A 20528-nucleotide genomic window follows, 5' to 3' on the forward strand; every position below is an offset into this window, starting at 1 on the left:
CAAGTGTTGAACAACTGAATGAAGGCATGCATGCACAAAATGATGAATTGTGCTCCCCTCTCTGGGTCCTCCATTCCAGTCTTGTGAATATTGAGAGAGGGAAATTGATGCTATAATGTCTTAAAATTTCGAAACTACTAGGAGAAAAACTGGGGTTATGATTTGAAGAGAGAAAGAGAGGAGTAGCTCAAAGGTTCCAGATAAATAGTTTGAAAATCACAGCACCAAGAATATTAAGATCTTCAACAAAACAATTATAAGAAAGTTGAAAAAGTACTTGCTGTCAGTGATTTTTTTAGACACTGTGAAAACCTGCAACTAATTGCTATAACATGACTGTCCTCAGGAAATGGTAGGTTACATAAGGAGTACACATGCATATAAGATTCTTACCTAAATGATGGGCCAACTTTGCAGCAAAATAATTTCAGAATGCAGGGACTACACTGAAATAACAGTAGATTCATACACATAGTCTTAAGGAAAGTGTGCTGGAGATTTCTCTAATTACCTTGAAAATGTGTGCTTTGAGGATGTGATGTCCCAGTTCAATAGTCTGCTGTCGGTTTAGTTTTCCCTCTTGGCGGGAAAACCAGAAGGCAAGTAATGTGTGACCACTCCTGCAAAGAAAAACAGAAGAAATTCATTTTAGAAACTTTCATGCCCCCAATTCTACTTTGGGTGGGGGACTGTTTGGGACCAGCCAAACACCCAGCAAAACTCTGTCTCATTCAACCAGTTTCTTGGGGGAAGGGTTTCTGCTACTGGGCAAATAATGTGCATTGAAAAATTCCTAGCTTTTACCAGTCCTTTACCCAAATCAAATGTGTGAATATTACAAAATGCCACTTCCAGTTGGCTTACACCCATCCCACATACAGATGGCATTAAAAGATTTAATCTTTATTTTCTGTCTCTGTCAGCTCTTATTTTATCAATACTTTAAATGTCAGTGTTCCCCAGGGTCTCATTCTTGGTCTTATTCTGTCCTCTCTGTGAATTAGCTCATCCATCCTATATCCCATATCCACCACCACCTATATCCTGACAACTCCTAAGTCTTTTTCTTTATCTAGACTTCTCTTCTCGGCCTTAGACCAGATATATCCAACTGTCTATTGGATATCTCCTTCTGGAGGTCCCACAGTACCTAAAATTTAACATGTTCCGAAATGGACTGACAATCTTTTTCCTAAGTGAAGTCTTTTCTGATCAGCATCTACCAGGCTTCTACCCTATCCACCTACCCTAGAAGAGTTGAGTACTTTCTCTTTGGTGCCACCATTGTAGACTGTATATACCTCTAGTACAGCATTTACTACACTATCACATGTTATCTTTTCCAACAGACTATAAGTTTCCTGATGGCATCCATTCTGCCTGTCTCCTTGCTAACAGATTGCTAATCTGTTCATGAAAGAGAAAGCCCTTTTTTTCCTGCCTTGGTGTTGCCTTATCTGTCCATGATGTCCATAATGCTGTGGCCCTCTTCTAAGAAATCATGTGGTCAACTGGCCTGAGGACAAAGCCAACAGGAGAGCTAAACAAGAATACTGCAGAAAAGCACAACCTGAGCCCTAACCGTACAGTATCTGAAGTTGCCCTAACTTTGGAAGTCTTCTATTTAAAATAACAAATTTCTTTAATCCATTTAAGTTGGAGTTTTCCATTTCTTCCAGCTCAAAGCAATTATATGCTCCTTTAAGTGTGAATGTATTTATGTTTGTGTGTGTGTGTGTATACGTGTATATATAGAGAGGTGTGTGTGTATTTCTATCTACACTTATGAAAGAAAACCTAAATTACTTATATTCCCCATGTGCAAATATTTTGGAAGTATAAAAAATTAGGAATTAAAGAAAGGACACTAGATCACCCTTCAGATACATCTTCTTGCCACATTTGCTATGGCCTCCATGAACTGTGGACACTTAGAACTGTTTCTCCACTACCCACCAGGTTAGTGGTCAGCCGAGTTCTTTATGCCACTGGTAGCACAATTCTTCTATCTCTTTCACTTGGAGTTCCAAAGAAAGGGAAAATGGAGCCATTATTTCAGTTTCAAGTCTAATGAATTAATCAAACAGAAGGAAAAAGTGGCAAGTGGATTTTTTATTGGTGACATTTCCTTGAAAGGAGGTTCAACCATCTACTGGATAATTTTCTCTCATACAGAACGCTGCTACTGTGTCAGGTTTAATATTTGAAGATGCCTCACACTGAGGTGTGAAAACAAGCATGTTCTTATTTCTTCTTTGATTTTTTTTTAAGCTTCTGTGAAGAACCTGGAGAATAGGGGATGGGATAGCTCCCATCTGACAGAGGAATTGCAGAAAGATTTCATTTCGATAAGATTAAAAAAAATTCTACCATGTTCTATCCTTCAGCACAGAATTTCTGAATCCTAGTGGATACAAGTCACTTTGCTTGACTAATAAAATTAACCATAGTAGGAAGGAAGCTATTTAATTGGGAGAATGTTTTAGACAAGTGTAGTGTTCATGGAATCATCAGTGTCATCTGTAGGTCTGAGCGCAGGGCTGTTACACTCTCAGGAATCTGAATACTATCACTGAACTTTTATTAACCCTTGAAAGCCCACTTTAGTTGGCAGGCTATTTTAACAGAGAAAAGGAAAGTGAGAAGAAAATGAGAAGCATTTATAAAATGCCCTATTCTTAAGGTCTCAAGCCTATCCAGTTATTAACATAGAAATTATCACAGCCTCTCTGTGTAAGTATTACTTTAAGTGACTCATCCATGACTGTACAATGGAGACTAGAATGCCTGAATAAAGCCCTCTGATCTATCACCTATGCTTACGGCCATTAATAAGACTTTATGCCTTTTAAAATTGACATAAAAAGCTTATGCCTGGCAAGGAAATGAATTTTCAGTTAGACACTGAAATGACTTTACCCTAGTGTTTTCATTTTACTACCATGACCAAGAAATCCTGGTAAGATGTCTGCATTTCTCTATTATGCATTTCAGCTAGTGTAATATTACCAGTCACTTGGGCATAAAATCTAGCAGTTGTTTCTTTTATACTTTCTCTCCTGGATAATGTAAGTCTCATTTCTCTATTCAATTCTCTGTCACCAACAGTACTTGCTTTTGTTGTTGCTGATCAGGTGCTGAGGAGAAAGAGCAAGCAATACAAGTCAAGGACAAGATGAAGGTGACAACTGCAGCTCTTTACTTCTTAGATACAAGCATATTACATTACTCATGAAAGAATGGTTCTGAACAGTTCAACGGACTTTGAAAGCTTACTGTATTTAGGACACAAAGGCTAAGAGAAATTTACATTACAGGCTGGAATTTCCATTTGTACCTTACGGCTCTCATAAATATGGTGTGTCCTTTGCTAACTTGCAGTCTGAATGTGTTGGACTATACTTGTTTACACTTATTTCTATCTCCCTTATCATTTGCTCACTCATTAAAAAATAAATAAGCCTCACCTCTCTCTAAGATCACTGGTGGCCTCTTAATTGCTAAATAGAATGTTTTTCTCGTCTTAGCCTTTGATTTCTTTTTCTTTTTTCTCTCCAGCATTAGGTATTATTGACTATTTTCCTTCTTGAAACTGTTTCTTTTCTTGACATCTGCAACATACCCTGGTATCTTTTCTATTTCCTTCACTGACGTAAATTCTTTATCTAATCTCTCATATACCCCTCTTTCACCTATAGCTCTTAGTTCACTTTTCTAGCACTGATTTCCTGTGAGATTTAGTTTTTCTTCTTTATCTATCTCAACCACTGTCAAAAGAAACTCCCTATTTGAAGTTGAAGTTTTCATTAAAAACAAACCCCATTAAGACTTTTTAATTTTTAAAATAATATTGCCAGTCACTTGGGCATAAAATCTAGCAGCTGTTCTTTTAGACTTTCTTTCCTGGATAATGTAAGAGTCTCATTTCTCCATTCAACTCTCTACCACCTGCTCCTGGGCCCATCCCAAAAATTGTCACTGCAGAAACCTGATCAAAATTCTGCCCAAAATTCTTCAATGGCTTCGTATTTATAATGTCACATAATCTAAACTGTGTAGCATGGTATTTAAAGGTTCTCCAAAAATTGTCCCTGCCTATTTGTCTGCCTTTACCTCCTGTGCTGGTTTGAAGGTATTATGTCTCCCAAAACGCTATTATCTTTGATGTAATCTTGTGTGGGCAGATGTATCAGTGTTGATTAGATTGTAATTCTTTAAGTGTTTCCATGGAGATGCAACCCACCCAACTGTGGGTAATGACCCTAACTGGATAGTTTCCATGGAGGTGTGGCCCCACCTATTCAGCATGGGCCTTGATTAGTTTACTAGAGCATTATATAAGCTCAGACACAAGGAGCGAGCTTGCTGCAGCCAAGAGGGACACTGAAGAATGCACAGGAGCTGAGAGAGGAACTGCAGTTTACAGAGACATTTTGGAGATGGCTTTTGAAAGCAGACTTTTGCTCTGGAGAAGCTAAAAGAGGGCAAACGCCTCAAGAGCAACTGAGAGTGACATTTTGGAGAGAAGCTGGAGCCTAAAGAGGAATGTCTTGGGAGAAAGCCATTTAGAAACCAGAACTCTGGAGCAGACGCCAGCCACATGCCTTCCCAGCTAACAGGTTTTCTGGACATCACTGGCCATCCTCCAATGACGGCCTATTGCTGATGATTTACCTTGGATACTTTATGGCCTTAAGACTGTGTAACCAAATAACCCCCTTTTACAAAAGCCAATCTATTTCTGGTGTTTTGCATTCCAGCAGCATTAGCAAACTAGAACACCTCCTCATCTTGTACTTTCAATTGTAGACAGAGCAAATTATTTTATGGTTTCAAATATGCTTTCCCTCTGCCTGGAGTTCTCTTTCCCTTTTAGTTCATCAGGCAACTAATTCTCATTCTTCAAATCTCAGTTCATACCATCTCCTCAGTGAAGCTTTCCCTGGTTCCCCCGAGACGTACTCAAGGGTTCTTTCCCTTAGGTTCCTGTTGTGTCTGGTACATGTCTCCATTATAGCACCTACCACAGGATACTTGATTTGTCTGTTTGTACTTAAGTCTTCCCAATAGACTAAATTCATTGAGAAAAGAAGCCATGTTTTTTTCACATAGGTACTCCCAGATAGGAGAAGTAAATATCTTCAGGGTGAATAAGTAATAATACCTTACACTTTTATACTATCTTATGGTTCTCAAAATACTTTAATACTTTAGATTTTCACAAAAACCCTGTGCTATAGGCATGGCATTGAATATTGCTCCTAATCTTATGGTGAAAGATCACTGAGATTCAGAAAGGTTGAGGGACAGATCCAAGCTCACATGGCTAGAAAGATAGAGTTGGGTTGGGAACCTAAGACTTCTGAAATCTAGTTCTACCGGAACCCAGTTCCATCACTACAAGTGTGAAAAAGTCCACCAATGTAAAGAACACATAATTAGTTGGTACAATACAAACTCTTTAATACTTCAAATAATTAAAATCAGCAGCCATTACTTTTGAAATCTTTTGATTGGCATTTTGGGAGAGAGTAGCTAAGAAAGAGAGAGAACCCTAGTCAGTGTGATATTTTAAGCATGACTGAACAAAACTGTTTTCCCTCTATAATTAAATATTATGGTAATAAAAATCAACTTTAATGTGGGTTTTAGATATGGTTATAAAGATCATGGAGGTGGGGAGTGGTAGGGGCAGAAAATTATTTCCACATAGCTTATATAATGAAATCACTTTGTAGTTTAAAGTTACCCTACAGATTTCCCTGTCTGCATTCACGGTGCTCCCTCTTCATTTATGAAATAACGTTTCTGAAATGCTCACATCCTAGTTATTCCACTTATAAGTTTTAAAACCTTGGACAAACTATTTAACTGTGATGTCAGACAGGGATAGTTACTCATTTTATAGGACTGTGGTGAGAATGAAATGAGACATACTAAATGGAATGTATTTCATATTTCTTCTGTATCCTCCACAGTAAATAGCATAGTGCTATTATAAAGGAATGAACACTAACCAAAAATAAATTTAAACATACAGGAAGATCACTATTGCTCAAATAGAACTTTAATCTTTAGTATGTGTAGAAGAGTGAAATGACGTACCCTACTCCTTACCCCAATCCTTACCCCTTTACACTCTCTCCCATACCTTTGCAACTAAAAGGGAAATCCAGAGATCAGGGAGAAATTATTGGGGTATGGGTGCCATTCACAGTCAATCAATGCAAGAAAACTCTGTACTGTAACTAGGGGCAGAGATGGGGGATAAGGGACAAGGATAACTGTTCCTGAAGAAATAACGTAAAAGTTAAGTTCATGGGAGGAATACAAATTTCTCATGAGGTTTTCAGGATATTAATCCTCATGTTCAAGTACATGTGATTTTGGATATTTTAGGAAAGAATCAATCACAGGCCAGAGTTGAGGATTCTTCCCCCAGCACTGTCCGCTCTCCAATATCCTGGATATATTTGTTTTGAGGAAAGGCATAGTAGTAGAGGGTAGATTTTACTTCATTCTCATTTGCAGGCATCAGAAACCGTTTCATATGGTTTACTGGAGTCAAGTGATACTCTTGGACAACCACTGATTTGAAGGCAATGAGGAGCTACCCTTAGATGGTAACTCTGTTCCCCTACACCTCAGTAGTTAGCATTACCTTAGGTTAAACAAAATAATCATGTTTTTTTTTGTGTGTGTGTGTGTCGAGAGTTCAGAGCTATGGAATCTTTTAAAGAAAAAACCTTTTCTAATGCAACAACCCCCCCCCCCCAATTTATGATTTTAGAAGTTGGATAATAGTTGTTTTACACAAAATATACAACGGCACTATGTTTGTTCTTCTATTAGATTTTCACCTAACACCTCAGGGAGATAGCTAGCCTTAAAAGTTTCTGTTTGTAGTACTGAAACATATATACCCTCCTCTCTTTTCTAACATTTCAGGTCTCAGAATTTCTTATTCAGACTGTTACATAAACTTCATAACTAGGATCCCAATTTCTCCTCTTCTTCAGTCCCTCTTCCATACATATTTGCCAGGGTTATCCTTCATATCATTAGAGTTACCTGATCACTGTCTCTCCTGCTCAAAAAGTTAGCTACAGAGGCTTCCTGTTAGCTACAGCATAAATTACCAAGTCCAAAACATGGTATTCAAGGCTTTTTTTCTAGTAACACCTCCTGTCATTCTCTTTATGACCATGCATTTTATTCTCTAATCATAGGTGCTTATTATTTCCCAAAGATATTTCATATCTTCACACTCCTTGCTTTTAGCTCCTTTGCTTCTCTGCTTTCAGTGCTTTCTCATTCTTATGCTGCTTAGTGGAATCCAACTCATCTTTCAAGGCTGAACTTGAATGTCACCTCTTTTGAAAAGTATTTCTTCCTTATCTAGGTTCCTGTGGTACTTTGCCCTATAGTACCGTTGTTGGTTGCTTATGTGTCTGATGCCCTTACAGAGGGTAAGGACTTTTGTGTCAGGGGGTCTCCTATTCACCTATGTTCCTCTAGTTCCTAAAACAGTCCTTGGTGTAGAGTAGAAGCTCCATTAATGTATAAATGCTAAGCAGATGGGTATGAGGACGAGTAACCTAAAGGACTTCCAGATTCACTTTCTAATTCACTACTCAACTTGGCCTTGAATTTGCAGGTGCTTCTGTTGCCACTGTTAGACTGTAAAATAAGTAGGAATATGACTCAAATACTGAGTATTCTCTGTCCTGATCTCTTTCTCCTCTGATCTTAAAAATTCTGGGCTATGGTTAAGTTTTGGTGGTTGCTGCATCATAGCCTGCTTGTCACTTAAATTCTCAGCAAATGACAGCCACCTGACTTTGCAAAAATTCTTTCCTCCATCTTTAGCTTATCATTTACATCTGCTTTGGCATGCTCTTTTTATGGCTTTCTCATGGAAGGTGAGTACAAAGTACATTTCTAGTGACCTTACTCTACTATTTCATACTCAATGTGGATATAAAAGAGCCCGATAAACATATACTGTGAGCAGTATGTCCAAGTTGTACCTTTGTAAAAATGGTGGAACAGCATTATTTCTGTGTACAGACAGAATCTGGATAGAAATTTTCTATTTTCTTCCATTTGCCTCACAGCTCCCTATTGCCCTTTTGTTCTGTTAATGCATCACCACCCCTAGGAAAATGGACACCTCTCTTCTGCCCTGACAATGAAGTGTTCAGGCAGTTGGCAGGGCTTCCTGAGGCAGGAAAGCAATGACTCCACTGAATTATCACTGCTGGAAACACCAAAAGTAGGTTTAAGAGTATTTATCACTTCTATTTTCATCCTCCGTGTCCCTTAGCTCTTTGTTTATACTATTAGTACAGCACTCTGCCTTAAATTGTAGCTAGTTATAAATGTCTGTTAAAACCACTAACCTGTAATTTCTGGTGGACAGATCTATCTTACTTACACTGGTATTCTCTACAGTGCTTAGCACTGAACTTTGAATATATTATTTAATAAATGTTCATTGCTTACTGAAATGCATTTCTTCTCTTATGGTTTTCTGAGGCATGGTAGGAAGTAACTGAGTGAACAAAAGACACTGTTGAGCTGTAAGAAGAATTTCTCATATATTTTTATTTGCAAGCTCAAACTTAGCAGCACTTAACAATCCTTTGTTCACTCATTATTTTTCATCATTTAAAAAGTATATACTGAATGCTTACTGTGTGCCAGGCACTCTACTAATCATTAAGCAGATAAAAATGAGCAAAATAAAAAAGATTCCTGCTCTCATTTTCACTCACATTCTAGAGGGAAAAGTGGATAATAAATAAGTACTCACAATACAATAAATTAAATAACAGAATGTGATAAGTGTTAGAAAAAAAACAAAAAAGTTGCTATGATAAAGAAACCAGGAGGGACTTACTTAGATAAGGTGACAATTGGAATTCTCTATGAAGATAGGGCATTTTAGTTGAGAGTTGAAGGATGAGATGCCATGTGATGAACTAGGGAAAGTTAACTACAGATGGAGGGAACTGTGTAAAGGCCCAAGGGGGGAAAAGAGCTTAGGAAGTTCTAGAAACTGCCAGATGGTCAGTATGATCAGAAAATTGTGAAGAAGAAGGAGAATGAATGAGCTCAATTTACAGAGGTAGGCAGAAGCTATCTCTATAAATACAAGGCTTTGAAGAATCTGGCTTTAATTTTATTCTAATCACAACAAGAAGCCATTGAAGTATTTTAAGGAAGAGGTTACATGGTCTGATTTGTGTGCTTAAAAGATAACTCTAGACATGGAAGAAGATGGTAGCCTAGAGAGGAGTGGGAGCTAGTTTGTCCCCCTGGGACAACTAATAAATAACCAGGAACAATAGGTAATACTCTGGAATAACTGTGGGTGAACAAACATGACTGTCCACTCATCATACACCAATCCGAATTGGGAGGAATGTTCGAGATCGCAGCATAAAACCTGGAAGTAAAAACTGTGGATCCAAGCCAGGAGCCCCTTCCCTCCACGGCCCAAACTGCAAAGCCTCGTGGTGCTAGAGAGCAGCACTCTCCCAGCAAACGAATATAGCTCAGCTGAGCTCCAGCTGGGGTTTTGATTAACAAACGTGGACTGCTCAATACAAGCTATGAAACCCCAACAAGCAGACAGAGGCTTTTGGTGACGACTGACCTTGGAGAGCCAGAGGGTGGCCATGGACTAGCCCCGAAGGGGGCTTTCTGTCCTTCTTTCAGCTCATTGGAGAAAGCTTCAGCCATTTGCAGTTCCCAGTGCTCTGACCCAGACAAGGGTAGAGATAGCACAGGCAGAGAGATTCTTCAAATGCTAATGACCTCTCCCTGGGTGGGGTATCTTCTCTAAGAGGAAAGAGGTGGGGCCCAGCTCTACTATCTGCCCTCCATTCAGAACTGGACCCCAGAGCCTGGAGGAAAACAGCCACAGGCCACACCCCCTTATACTAGTCTGAAGTGACAGTCCGTTGGGAGGGAAAGCACAGCGACTTGAGGCCTCACAGGGTGCACCAATCTTCTAAGACACACTCAGGGAAACATGATACTATTACCTTCTTCTAAGACCTGAGCCTGTTTTGGTCTGGGAAAACCTGAGTGGGGTAACCAAGGAAACTAGATACCTAGACAACAGAAAACTACAACCTACACTAAGAAAAACGAAGATATGGCTCAGTCAAAGGAACAAACTTACATTTCAACTGAGATACATGAATTTAAACAACTAATACTAAATCAATTAAAAAAGTTTAGGGAAGATATGGAAAAAGAAATGAAGCGTATAATGAAAACACTGGGTGCATATAAGGCAGAAATCAAAAGTTTAAAAAAACAACTGGCAGAATCTATGGAAATGAAAGGCACAATACAAGAGATGAAAGACACAATGGAAACATACAACAGGAGATGTCAAGAGGAAGAAGAAAACACTCAGGAACTGGAGAACAAGGCACCTGAAAGCCTACACACAAAAGAACAGATAGAGAAAATAATGGAAAAATATGAGCAATGTCTCCAGGAACTTAAGAACAAAACGAAATGCAGGAATGTACATGTCATTGGTGTCCCAGAAGGAGAAGAGAAGGAAAAAGGCACAGAAGCAATAATAGAGGAAATAATCAATGAAAATTTCCCATCTATTACGAAAGACATAAAATTATAGATCCAAGAAGTGCAGCGTACTCCAAACGGAATAGATCTCAATAGGCCTAATCAGATTATCAAATGTCAAAGATAAAGAGAGAATCCTGACAGCAGCAAGAGAAAAGTGATCCATCACATACAAAGGAAGCTCCATAAGACTATGTGCGGATTTCTCAATAGAAACCATGGAGGCAAGAAGGAAGTGGGGTGATATATTTAAGATAATTAAAGAGAAAAACCACCAACCAAGAATCATATATTTGGCAAAAATGTCCTTCAAATATGAGGGAGAGCTTAAAATATTCTCTGACAAACAGACAATGACAGTTTATGAACAAGGTATCTGCTCTACAGGAAACACTAAAGGAAGCACTGCAGACAGAAAGGAAAAGACAGGAGTGAGGGGTTTGGAAAACAATTTTGGGAGATAGTAGCACAGCAATGTAAGTACACTGAACAAAGATGACTGTGAGCATGGTTGAAAGAGGAAGGTCAGGAGCATGTGGGACACAAGAATGAAAGAAGAAAGATAAAGACTGGGACTGTATAACTCAGTGAAACCTAGGGTGCTCAACGATTGTAATAAAAGGTACAAATATGTTTTTACATGAGGTAGAACAAATGAATGTCAACATTGCAAGGTGTTAAAAATAGAGACAATGCAAACTAGAGACTATAGTTAACAGAAACATTGTATTATGCTTCCTTTAATATAACAAAGGCAATAAAAAAAAAATAAACTCAAACAACAAATGTGAATAAACAAAATGTGGTAGATCCACACAATGGAGTATTGTTCAGCCATAAAAAGGAATAAAGTGCTGATATATGCTATAACATGGATGAACCTTGAAAATATCACGCTAAGTGAAAGAAGCCAGATGCAAAAGACCATATATTGTAGGCTTCATTTATATGAAATGACCATAATAGGCAAATCCATAGGACAAAAAGGAGATCGATTAGTGGTTGCCCAGGGACTAAGGGCTAGGGGAAGGGAGAATAGGGACTGCTAATGAGTGTGGGGTTTCTTTTTGGAATGATGGAAATGTTCTGGAAATAATGGTGATGCCTGCACAACTTTATGAATATATTCTTGAAAAGGGTGAATCTAATAGTATGTAAATTAACATTGTCAAAAAATACAAAATAAAAAAAGAATTCTCTCTTAAAGAAAAGAAAGATAACTCTGGCTGCTGGTGGAGAATGGATTGGAGGAGGGCGAGAGTATACAAGTGGGGAGGCCAAGTAGCAGGCTATTGTAGTAGTCCATGTGAGAGCCTTGTGTATGGTGAGCAGAGATGGAAATAAGAGGATACTTACAAGCAAAATTTGGGTGGTAGAACCATCTGGATATGCTGATGGCTACAGTGAATACATAACTCACAGCTCTGGGTTTTTATGGTTGAGAGGCTATAAGATTACATTAGTGTTGATTTTACTAAACATGGATATCTATCTGCTTTTGAAAGTCTTTAGGGATGGCTGAGTTGCTCTATTCACAACAAAAAAGAAAATGTACTGTTATATCCCACAATAACTCTTTCTGATTTCTGAACCATTAATCTTGGTTTGACAACACAGGAAAGCCAGTGGGCTGCCAACTTTTGACTCAGCTAGTGTTGCTTCAGCTCATTAACAAGACAAATCAGCTTTTACTTCCTTTGTAACTTTCAGTACCAAAAATTTCCCTTAATCACCTGTCCCACTTCCTCCCCACTTTTGGTTTAAAATTTTAGGTGAATTTGTTTTAACCAGTATTTGTTTTAGTGGGGAATTCCCACCTTAAAAAAAGTTAGCTTACTGTAGCAAAATCATACAATATAGGAGAATACAGTCCTCTCTGTGTTTTCAATAACTGGCTCGTCTGCGTGTTTGTCAAGCCACCAAATTATGCCTTCTCTCCAGCTTAACATAAGCAGAATTATTTCTCCGTACATTTACTGACCTAGCAAATTGCTCATAAGTTTTAATGACACTGAGAATAAGTAGTTCTCAGTTTTAAATAGGTTTGGAGAGAAATGCTGATAACCAGCTTTTTCCAAACTTATTTTGGATTCGGAAAAGGGAAAAAAATGTTACTGCTACTCATCATCTGATGGTATGAGAGTTTTAAAGATAGGAATAGTTTCCCTATTTGACTAATAGGTGTGTGTCACATGATTTATACTGCAAGAGAACAAATTTGTAAAGCTGAAGGACATTCGTGCATTGGCAAATTGGATGTATCCCAAAATATACATTAGATTTTATGTAATTTGTCCCTTGCATCATATAATAAAACTGTGACCTTGGCCACAAAGGTAATACTTTAGATTTGAGTCTCAAGTTTATTACTGAACACAATAGAGGGATAGAAACTGGATTAGTTAATAAGACAAAAATATTCATTGGCAAATTAGAAAAATTCCCAATACTATTACAGATCAATGAAATTTCCAACCTTAGTGGTCGAAAAGAATTAGAAATGAAAGTGATCTAGACCTTTAATAGAGATTAATATCTCCATGGAGGTAAGAATATCTATAAATGGTTAAGGGCTAGTAAAAGATGTTTGGGACACCTCCCTTCTCTTTGTTTTAATTCTTCCAAACCTCCTAGGGGCTGATTTAGTCCCAGGAGCCTCTTTTTTCTTTTTATCACTTTGCTAATTTCTTTCCTAATGCTTTTAGACAACAGCATCCATTCCTCAATTTAAGGGTTTGTTATGGGAACCTGCAATGCCTGTCAAGAACCGTGATGTCGAGTTGGTGCTTTAGTGAGAGTAAGGCTAAATGTTGTCCTGCTTGGAGGTTCATGTTTGGATTTAAAACACAAAATCATCACACCTTGTATATCACCACTTTGTGGTCATTTCAGATATCTACAAGAAGTCAAGTTGTACAGGCCATTAGCTTAGAGTTAGTTTTCATTTAAAGAGAGGATATAGTCTTCTTTTCCTTAGACAAACTGCTTCTCTGACACTATGCTATGTGGCATGGATTTTGGAGCATCAGGTCTTCAATGTATAATTCACTAACGTGGTCAAGTAAATTGGGAAAAACCTGATCAAGCCATTTTTTATAAGCACTGGTCATAAAGAGTCAAGTAAGTACTCAATTATCTTCATAGATAAAGGTAGGATTTGTGTAATCATTTCCCTTTTCTGCTAGTCATAACATTTGCTACTCTTAGTTTGATCTTGCAGAAATCAGGTCAAACAAAATTAGGCTTCCAAATTGCAACCTCATTGTTGTATCAGCTCAATATTCATTAAATAAAGTTCACAAAAAGCTTCTGGTGTTTCATTCAAACAGTTAAAAATAAGGCAGCTGAGTCTTCTAATCTCCAGATCAAAATCTTATATGTATATGTACACAAAGGCACGCATATCAAAATGCTGATCTGAGAGCTATTTGTAGGGAAGGGGAAGCTAGGTATCATGAAAATAGAGAATTCTTAGGAAAGGAAACAGAAAAAAGAGTAGGGATTCATTCTGGGCTAGCCTAGGCTATGTAGAAATATTAAGCAGCAATTGGAAGCACAAGGCTGGTGGCTCCCAATTGCCTACTCTTTCACCTCAAATGTTCATGATCAAAGTCACTAACAGGCTAGATAACAAGGGCTGGTGATATCTTCTCTAATATGCCTTATGTAAAATGCACAAATGTCCTGGAATGTTTTTGTTTTCTTTTTTTAACCTCCTTCTCAGTCGCATAAGAACAGGGATTTAGTTTACTAGATTTGTGGGCTAATCTGATTATCTCAGTACACAAGGGAAGAAAACATCGGATAGATTAATTCAGAGGCAAGAAATATGACAGTGATGGATGGTGGGAAACAGAAAAGAAGAATAAGGCAGTGATATCTAAGGTTTGCGAGTGCTTCAAGGGGCATACTTTTATCTAGAATGCAAATCCAAAATCTCAGAAGTTTTGATGTGATAGAGATTCTTCAGTGGTACTTCGCTTACAGTTTGATAAACACACACACACTGCTCCACCAAGTTACCAAGCCAAGAAGACATTTATAATTCATTTTCTTCTGTGACAATTATTTGTCTATGCAATATTAAGTCCTTCTCTCTGGGATGCAATTCTCTGCCCTGATTCTGGGACAAAAGGTAGTCAACCTCAGCTGTAGCACTGACCTCTGACTGATATTTCCTCTTTACAGCACCATCCTTAGATTACTACTTTTCAGCTTAGGCAGAAGCTACCTGCTTGGGTGGCCTATTTCTGACAAAGGTAACTACTTTTCGGCTTCAGTAGAATATTCTCATCTGTGTCTAAGTCCCTGATAAGGATAACAAGTTCAGGGTTAACGGGATGGTCGGCTGCTTCTGAGAACCCTGCTGATATAGAGGCATGCATCTCAGGCACCGGCCCACCTAGTGTGATTTCAGAGTCACTGAGTTGTTATGTTCCGGTCTATCGAAATACCGTAGGTGCTTGGAAAGAAGTTAGAAAGTAGAGAACAGTGGAAAAAATAATGTACAGGAAGTTGAGCCCGAAGGTCACAAAGACAAACCCTGCCTGATGAGAATGCTGCTAAACAGACTTGCCTGAAATGGAAAGCAACTGTAGCCAGTTTCTTTGAAAGGCCAGTTTGGGCTTTGCCAATAGCATTAAATTCTTAGTAAATTTCCATCTCACTGACCTAGGGAGCCTCAAGCTCTGAGATCAGTACTTCAGTTAACAAGGCTGGTGCCAGACAGTGCTGAGTTGAAGGCTGAATTCCAACTGAAGTGAAATCTAAGAAAGTGTTTTTTATAACTCCTGGTCCTGCCTACAATTTTATTCTCTGCCATTATGTGTAGCATTATGGTCCCTTAGCAGCCATGAGTGTTATTCAATCACCAGGGAACAGACTAGACAGTATTTTAAAATAGAAACATTTGCTCTTCTTGCCCCCCAGTGCATCAACTTATTACAGTAATGCTTCTAATCAATAAACAATATTGAGAAGGCAAGCCTGTAAAGCCATGATATGGCTGCATAAATATTTTCTCCTTTGGGAGTCCCTGAGAGTTTCATCTCATCGGTAGGCTATTGTTAATTCAGTGGTAGTCTGACCACCTTGGACCTCAGCTTTTTATCCTCTATGATATCCTAGGATGGAAGAGGGGGTCAGCTAGCAAAGTCTCTCAAGGAACTGATCTCAGAGTGTTTATCAGGCAATTATAGATTGGTCTCTGTTTCTTAAATATGTGCCCACTCTATGTATTTAAACATTGGCAGTAATACTAGTGGGATGTATAGTAAAATCCTCTTGGGAATGCCATAAGATTCCAGAAGAGACTTGGATTCACTTTTTTTTTTTTTTAACCTGTGTCCCCAAATGCTAACAGCAGAGGACTACTGTTGCTTATCCATTTAGCTGTAGGATTCAGTTAAGGTAACCCTGAAGGGTCTGTTACTACAAAGTGAGGGTAGGATAAAGAACATTCCCTGAACACTTTCTATGTGTGCTCTATACTATTCTAGGCATTGCATTACATGACCTCACTTAATTCTTGAGAACCCTAGGAAGAAGGCATTATTACCGCCTTTATATAGGTGAGAAAACTAACTCTCAGAAACCTTATGTAAAGTTTTGAAGAACACACTTAGTTCCTGGAAGAGGTAAGATTCATATACAGGTAATCTGACTTAAATGTTCATATTCTTTCCACTATGGCATGTTTCTTTAAAAACGCTTCCCTCTCAGGAAAAATATCACAAAATCTACTTCCTGGCTTAATAACTTCATCAGAACTTGGAACTGATTTTCTAATGAATCAGCATGAAATAGGCTGCACAGCAAATCCACAAGCATGGGTGTCTCTAATGAGGCTTGGTAAAGAACATGGCCACAAGGGTGATAAAACCACACAGCCTGGTCAGAGATACTTAGTCTCTAATGAGTCAGGCATGAGTCACAGTCAAACTTGTGCTGTCTTCTTTTTGAGTCAGATTAAGCTCCTCTTTGCCAGCTATCTTGTTGCTGTCTTAGTTGTTTCCATGAATCCAGGAGTATACCTGCTCTTGAAAGCACTAACTTTACTAAAGGAATAGTTCTTTAAAAATGGTAGTATGGAGGAATACAAAGCACATCTCACTAGGATGTCAGAGAACTATGTTCTATCTAAGAAAATGGGAATAGTCTTTATCGAGGCTTGCTTGCTGAGTTGAAAAAGATTCTCAAGTCAGGGTCAAGCTCACTGGGAAAGAGTCCTGGGGTATATCAGTGATATCCGCTATGGGTATAAAAAGGGGAAATAGTGATATAAACCATTTATTTACCATCCCTATTCTAGTCCCTCCTCTCTTCCCCAATCTATTAACTTTATGATTCTGGGTAAGTGAATCTGCATTTTAAGACCTTTACAGTAAAATGGGGTTAATGACACCTTATCCCTCCAAAGGCAGAGGGGCTAGACCAGCTTATCTCTTCAAGTCTTTCACACTATGAGGTTTAAGATTCTATTTTCCAATGCAGATTTTAGCACTGGCTGGGCTTTAATGGGGTTAGTCATTGACGACTGCAACAATGGCATGGTTATTAAAAGGGCAATCATAATTTTTAAATGACTCTGCTCTAAGTCAAAGAGAAGAACAATATATCAATTCTTTCTTCATATCTGAAGAACACTGAAGAAGTCTGTTAAGTGGCAAAATTAGTTATAGCTTGTGAACCCTAGTGGGATTGGAGAAAATTATTTAGGGAAATATAAGAACGTAGTGCAGCTTTCTAATTATCCATGCAGATCTTGAGTCATAAGGAAAAAACATTGTGAGGAAATAAATTAGTTAACCTCATTATGGCTTTGCCTTGAGAAGAAACAGAGATGACGTCTCCCCTGTGAGAAATGTTCAACAAAGAACACTTCTTACTGTTTTCAAAACCTTGGTGAATCCAACAAATATCAAATAGGTTCAGAATTGCTTATTACAGATCTATGGCTTACCTGGGGTCACAGAGAAATTTGGTTTTCTCTCCTTCTTCTCTCCAGATAAGCCACTCTCGAAAAGAAGGATGTACAAACATACGAGTCATGTCTCTGCGCTTGATTAGAAACATGGAGAGGTTCTCCATTCTCTGCTGAAAATCCTCCCATTCTAGTGTGCCTTCAATGCTGCCAGCATTGATGGCCTGGAAGATATGCTCATCGGTCAGTGGGTGGAGAGAGGCCACAGCCACATTCAGGAGAGGCATCACCCGGTCAAAGGAAGACTGGGTTGGAAACTTCATATTGCACTGGAGTAAATAAACCTCTGAGAGTGAAACAGGAACTACTTTGTAGCTAGAGCTCTTTAATACTAGATAGCCTTTTTCTATGAGGTCAAATGTGAGTTTCAGGTATAGATAGGACCCTTGACTGAGGGTCTTGAGATGAGAACTGAGTTTTCCAAATGTAGTATTGTCCATTTTGCCATTAAGTGAAATGTTATTCTGGATTTCTGAGCTGCTGTGTATCCGGTGCAGGATGTAAGCCTGCAGGTCCTGATCTATGGCTTCATTCTCTTCTAGTCGATCCAAAAAAATCCTATGGAAAGGCAGCAGCTTGGTAATTTCCTAAAACAGATAAAGAGAGAGACAGAGAAACCTTCAGTTTCCACTAACTCTTGTGATAAACTTATGAAGTACACAAAATTATTATGTACTTCAGAGGGGCCGAAGAGGAAAGAGGGAAACATGATCAAATGTTAGTATCCATAGATTAAAACATTATTTATGCAGGAGGAACACAACTTTTCCTAACATTGAGAGTTAAGATAATTTTTTATGGGTCTTCAAAGGGGACTTTAGGAGTGATTTAATGGGCAATATTCTAAACGTCATTTCTATAATAAACAGAAAACGGAGTGCCATATGACTCTCTTGTTTTAATCTTTCTTAATGCAAGCCATGACAAAATACCAAAGAACAATTCAGTAAAAGTATAAGGGCGCATAGAATGGCATATAGAAATGTGGCTTTATAACCCTCTAATAAAAATAACTGCATTTTAATGTAGACTTTCTGGAGATGCTTTAGCTCATATGAATACTTCTAGTAGTGGGAAGCTTAGTACCTCTGTGGTCTGCTTGGAAATTATGTTGGGGGAAAATGATAGTGCTTTGTGGTGACTTTTACGTATTGCATTCCATCCATACTATTTATTATGGACTTGGCTCCTGTAAGTATCCACTCTCTCTCCTGCATCAGTTTCTCTCCCTCTAGTGGATCACACAGACATGATACCCTGTATCCCTCACTCCAGCTACTATTCTATTTCTCTGTTCCCATTTTTAGCAAAACTCCACAGAAAGGTTTCCTCTACTTACTATCTCTAAATTCTCCCTTCCCATTCTTGCCTCACTCTGTTCCAGTTAGGCTCTCAACCCTACTACTTCACTGAAATGGTTCTTGTTACAGTTATGAGTAATCTTGACCTTGCTGAACCCAATGATAAAGTTTCAGTTTGCATCTTCCTCAATCTCCCAGCAGTGTTTGACACAGTTGGTCAAAACTTTCTTCTTGGATCACTTTCTGCAATTTGCTTCCCTGGAGAGCATGTTCCCTCATTTTCCTCTTAGCACACTGGCCACTCCTATCCAGCCTTTTCTGCTGGCTCCTCTTTCATGACTCAGTCCACTCACGGCTCAGGTCTCCATTCTTTTCTCTTCTCCTACAGCGTTTTAGTTAGTCCCATGTTTTCTTTTTCTCCCCCATTTTTTTTCTTTATTAGACAAGTTGTGTGTTTCATGGTTTTAAATATTATCTGTATGCTGATGATGCCTAACATTATATTTCCAGCTTAGTCATCTTTCCCGAGCTCTCAACTTAGCTACAGTGAGAATGGTGGGAATGGTGGAGTTCCACCTTTCTGGTCCTTCTTCTGGGCAGTAAGTGATCCGTCAGTGAGCAGGGAAGATGATTTAAATTAAAACTAATCTCCCAGTTGTAGTGAATTTAATCAATAGTCCTAAAATTGCCAAAAGTTCCTAGGGGAACGTATACACAGAAGAAAGTCCACCTTCCTGCTATAGGGAAGTTGTCCATGTAGAAGGAGAAGGAAGAATCAGAAAAATCTGACTCTATATTGTAAATTGAACTGGATTTTGCATAGCATTAAATGACAAAAAAATATGAAACAAAAGTCAAACAATAAATTAAAGTATTAGGGACTTTCTCTTTGCATTGCTGTCCTCAGGACAAAATTTAGATAAGTGGATTTTCTTGTTATGTTGTTCTGAGGGACACTTTATGAAAACTATCCAGAACAATAGGAATGGGAATCTGAGCTAAGAAAATCATATACAGAGAATGCTCTATCTAGATCATATATTGTACTCTCAAAATATGCTCTTTGGGTTTATTCTCACTAGTAAGCTAGAACATTGCAGAGGCTTAGAAAGAGATACCACCACTAAGAATTTTTTCAGGGTAAGCCCTCTCCAAGGGAAATAATTATGGTTCAAGAGCAAACACACACATACCTGTAAACTGGTTCTAACTGTTACAATTAGTTTGAGCCAAGAAGGAAATTTTCCAATCATTTTACTCAGAAATGATACAATTGTATCCCCATAATCCGGTTTGTGAAATTCTGCTTCATTTAATCCATCAATTAAGATAATGAAATCTTCATCTGGGATTTTTCTCTCTGAGATAGAAAGAAACAAATTACTTAACAATTACCAAGTGGATAAATGAGTTCTTATTGGGTCTTTGATCACATATCTATTGGAGAAAAAAATATCAGAAAATGTCATGTGTTTACTGAATGCTTGGGGAACACAATTTATTATAAAGACATGGAATAGTTCATTCAGTGCACTCATTTTGTTTTTTACCAGGTGTAAAAGCTTTTGTTACATATATAACATATGAAATATATGTATCATCATTTTCAGAAATCTCATGTTAAATATCAGTTGTGA

At 38.2% G+C, this 20528-nt stretch overlaps 1 protein-coding gene across 1 annotated transcript in view; it reads right to left on the reverse strand.

The window, feature by feature from the left end:
- TANC2 (tetratricopeptide repeat, ankyrin repeat and coiled-coil containing 2) overlaps positions 1–20528 on the reverse strand; it is a 553793-nt gene that overhangs the window by 72144 nt on the left and 461121 nt on the right. Inside the window, 3 exon segments of the mRNA XM_037807876.1 lie at positions 512–620; positions 17570–18177; positions 20085–20251. Coding sequence (XP_037663804.1) covers positions 512–620; positions 17570–18177; positions 20085–20251 — 884 coding nt within the window.

Source organism: Choloepus didactylus, chromosome 18 (genome assembly GCF_015220235.1).
Source record: "Choloepus didactylus isolate mChoDid1 chromosome 18, mChoDid1.pri, whole genome shotgun sequence".
NCBI lineage: Eukaryota > Metazoa > Chordata > Mammalia > Pilosa > Megalonychidae > Choloepus > Choloepus didactylus.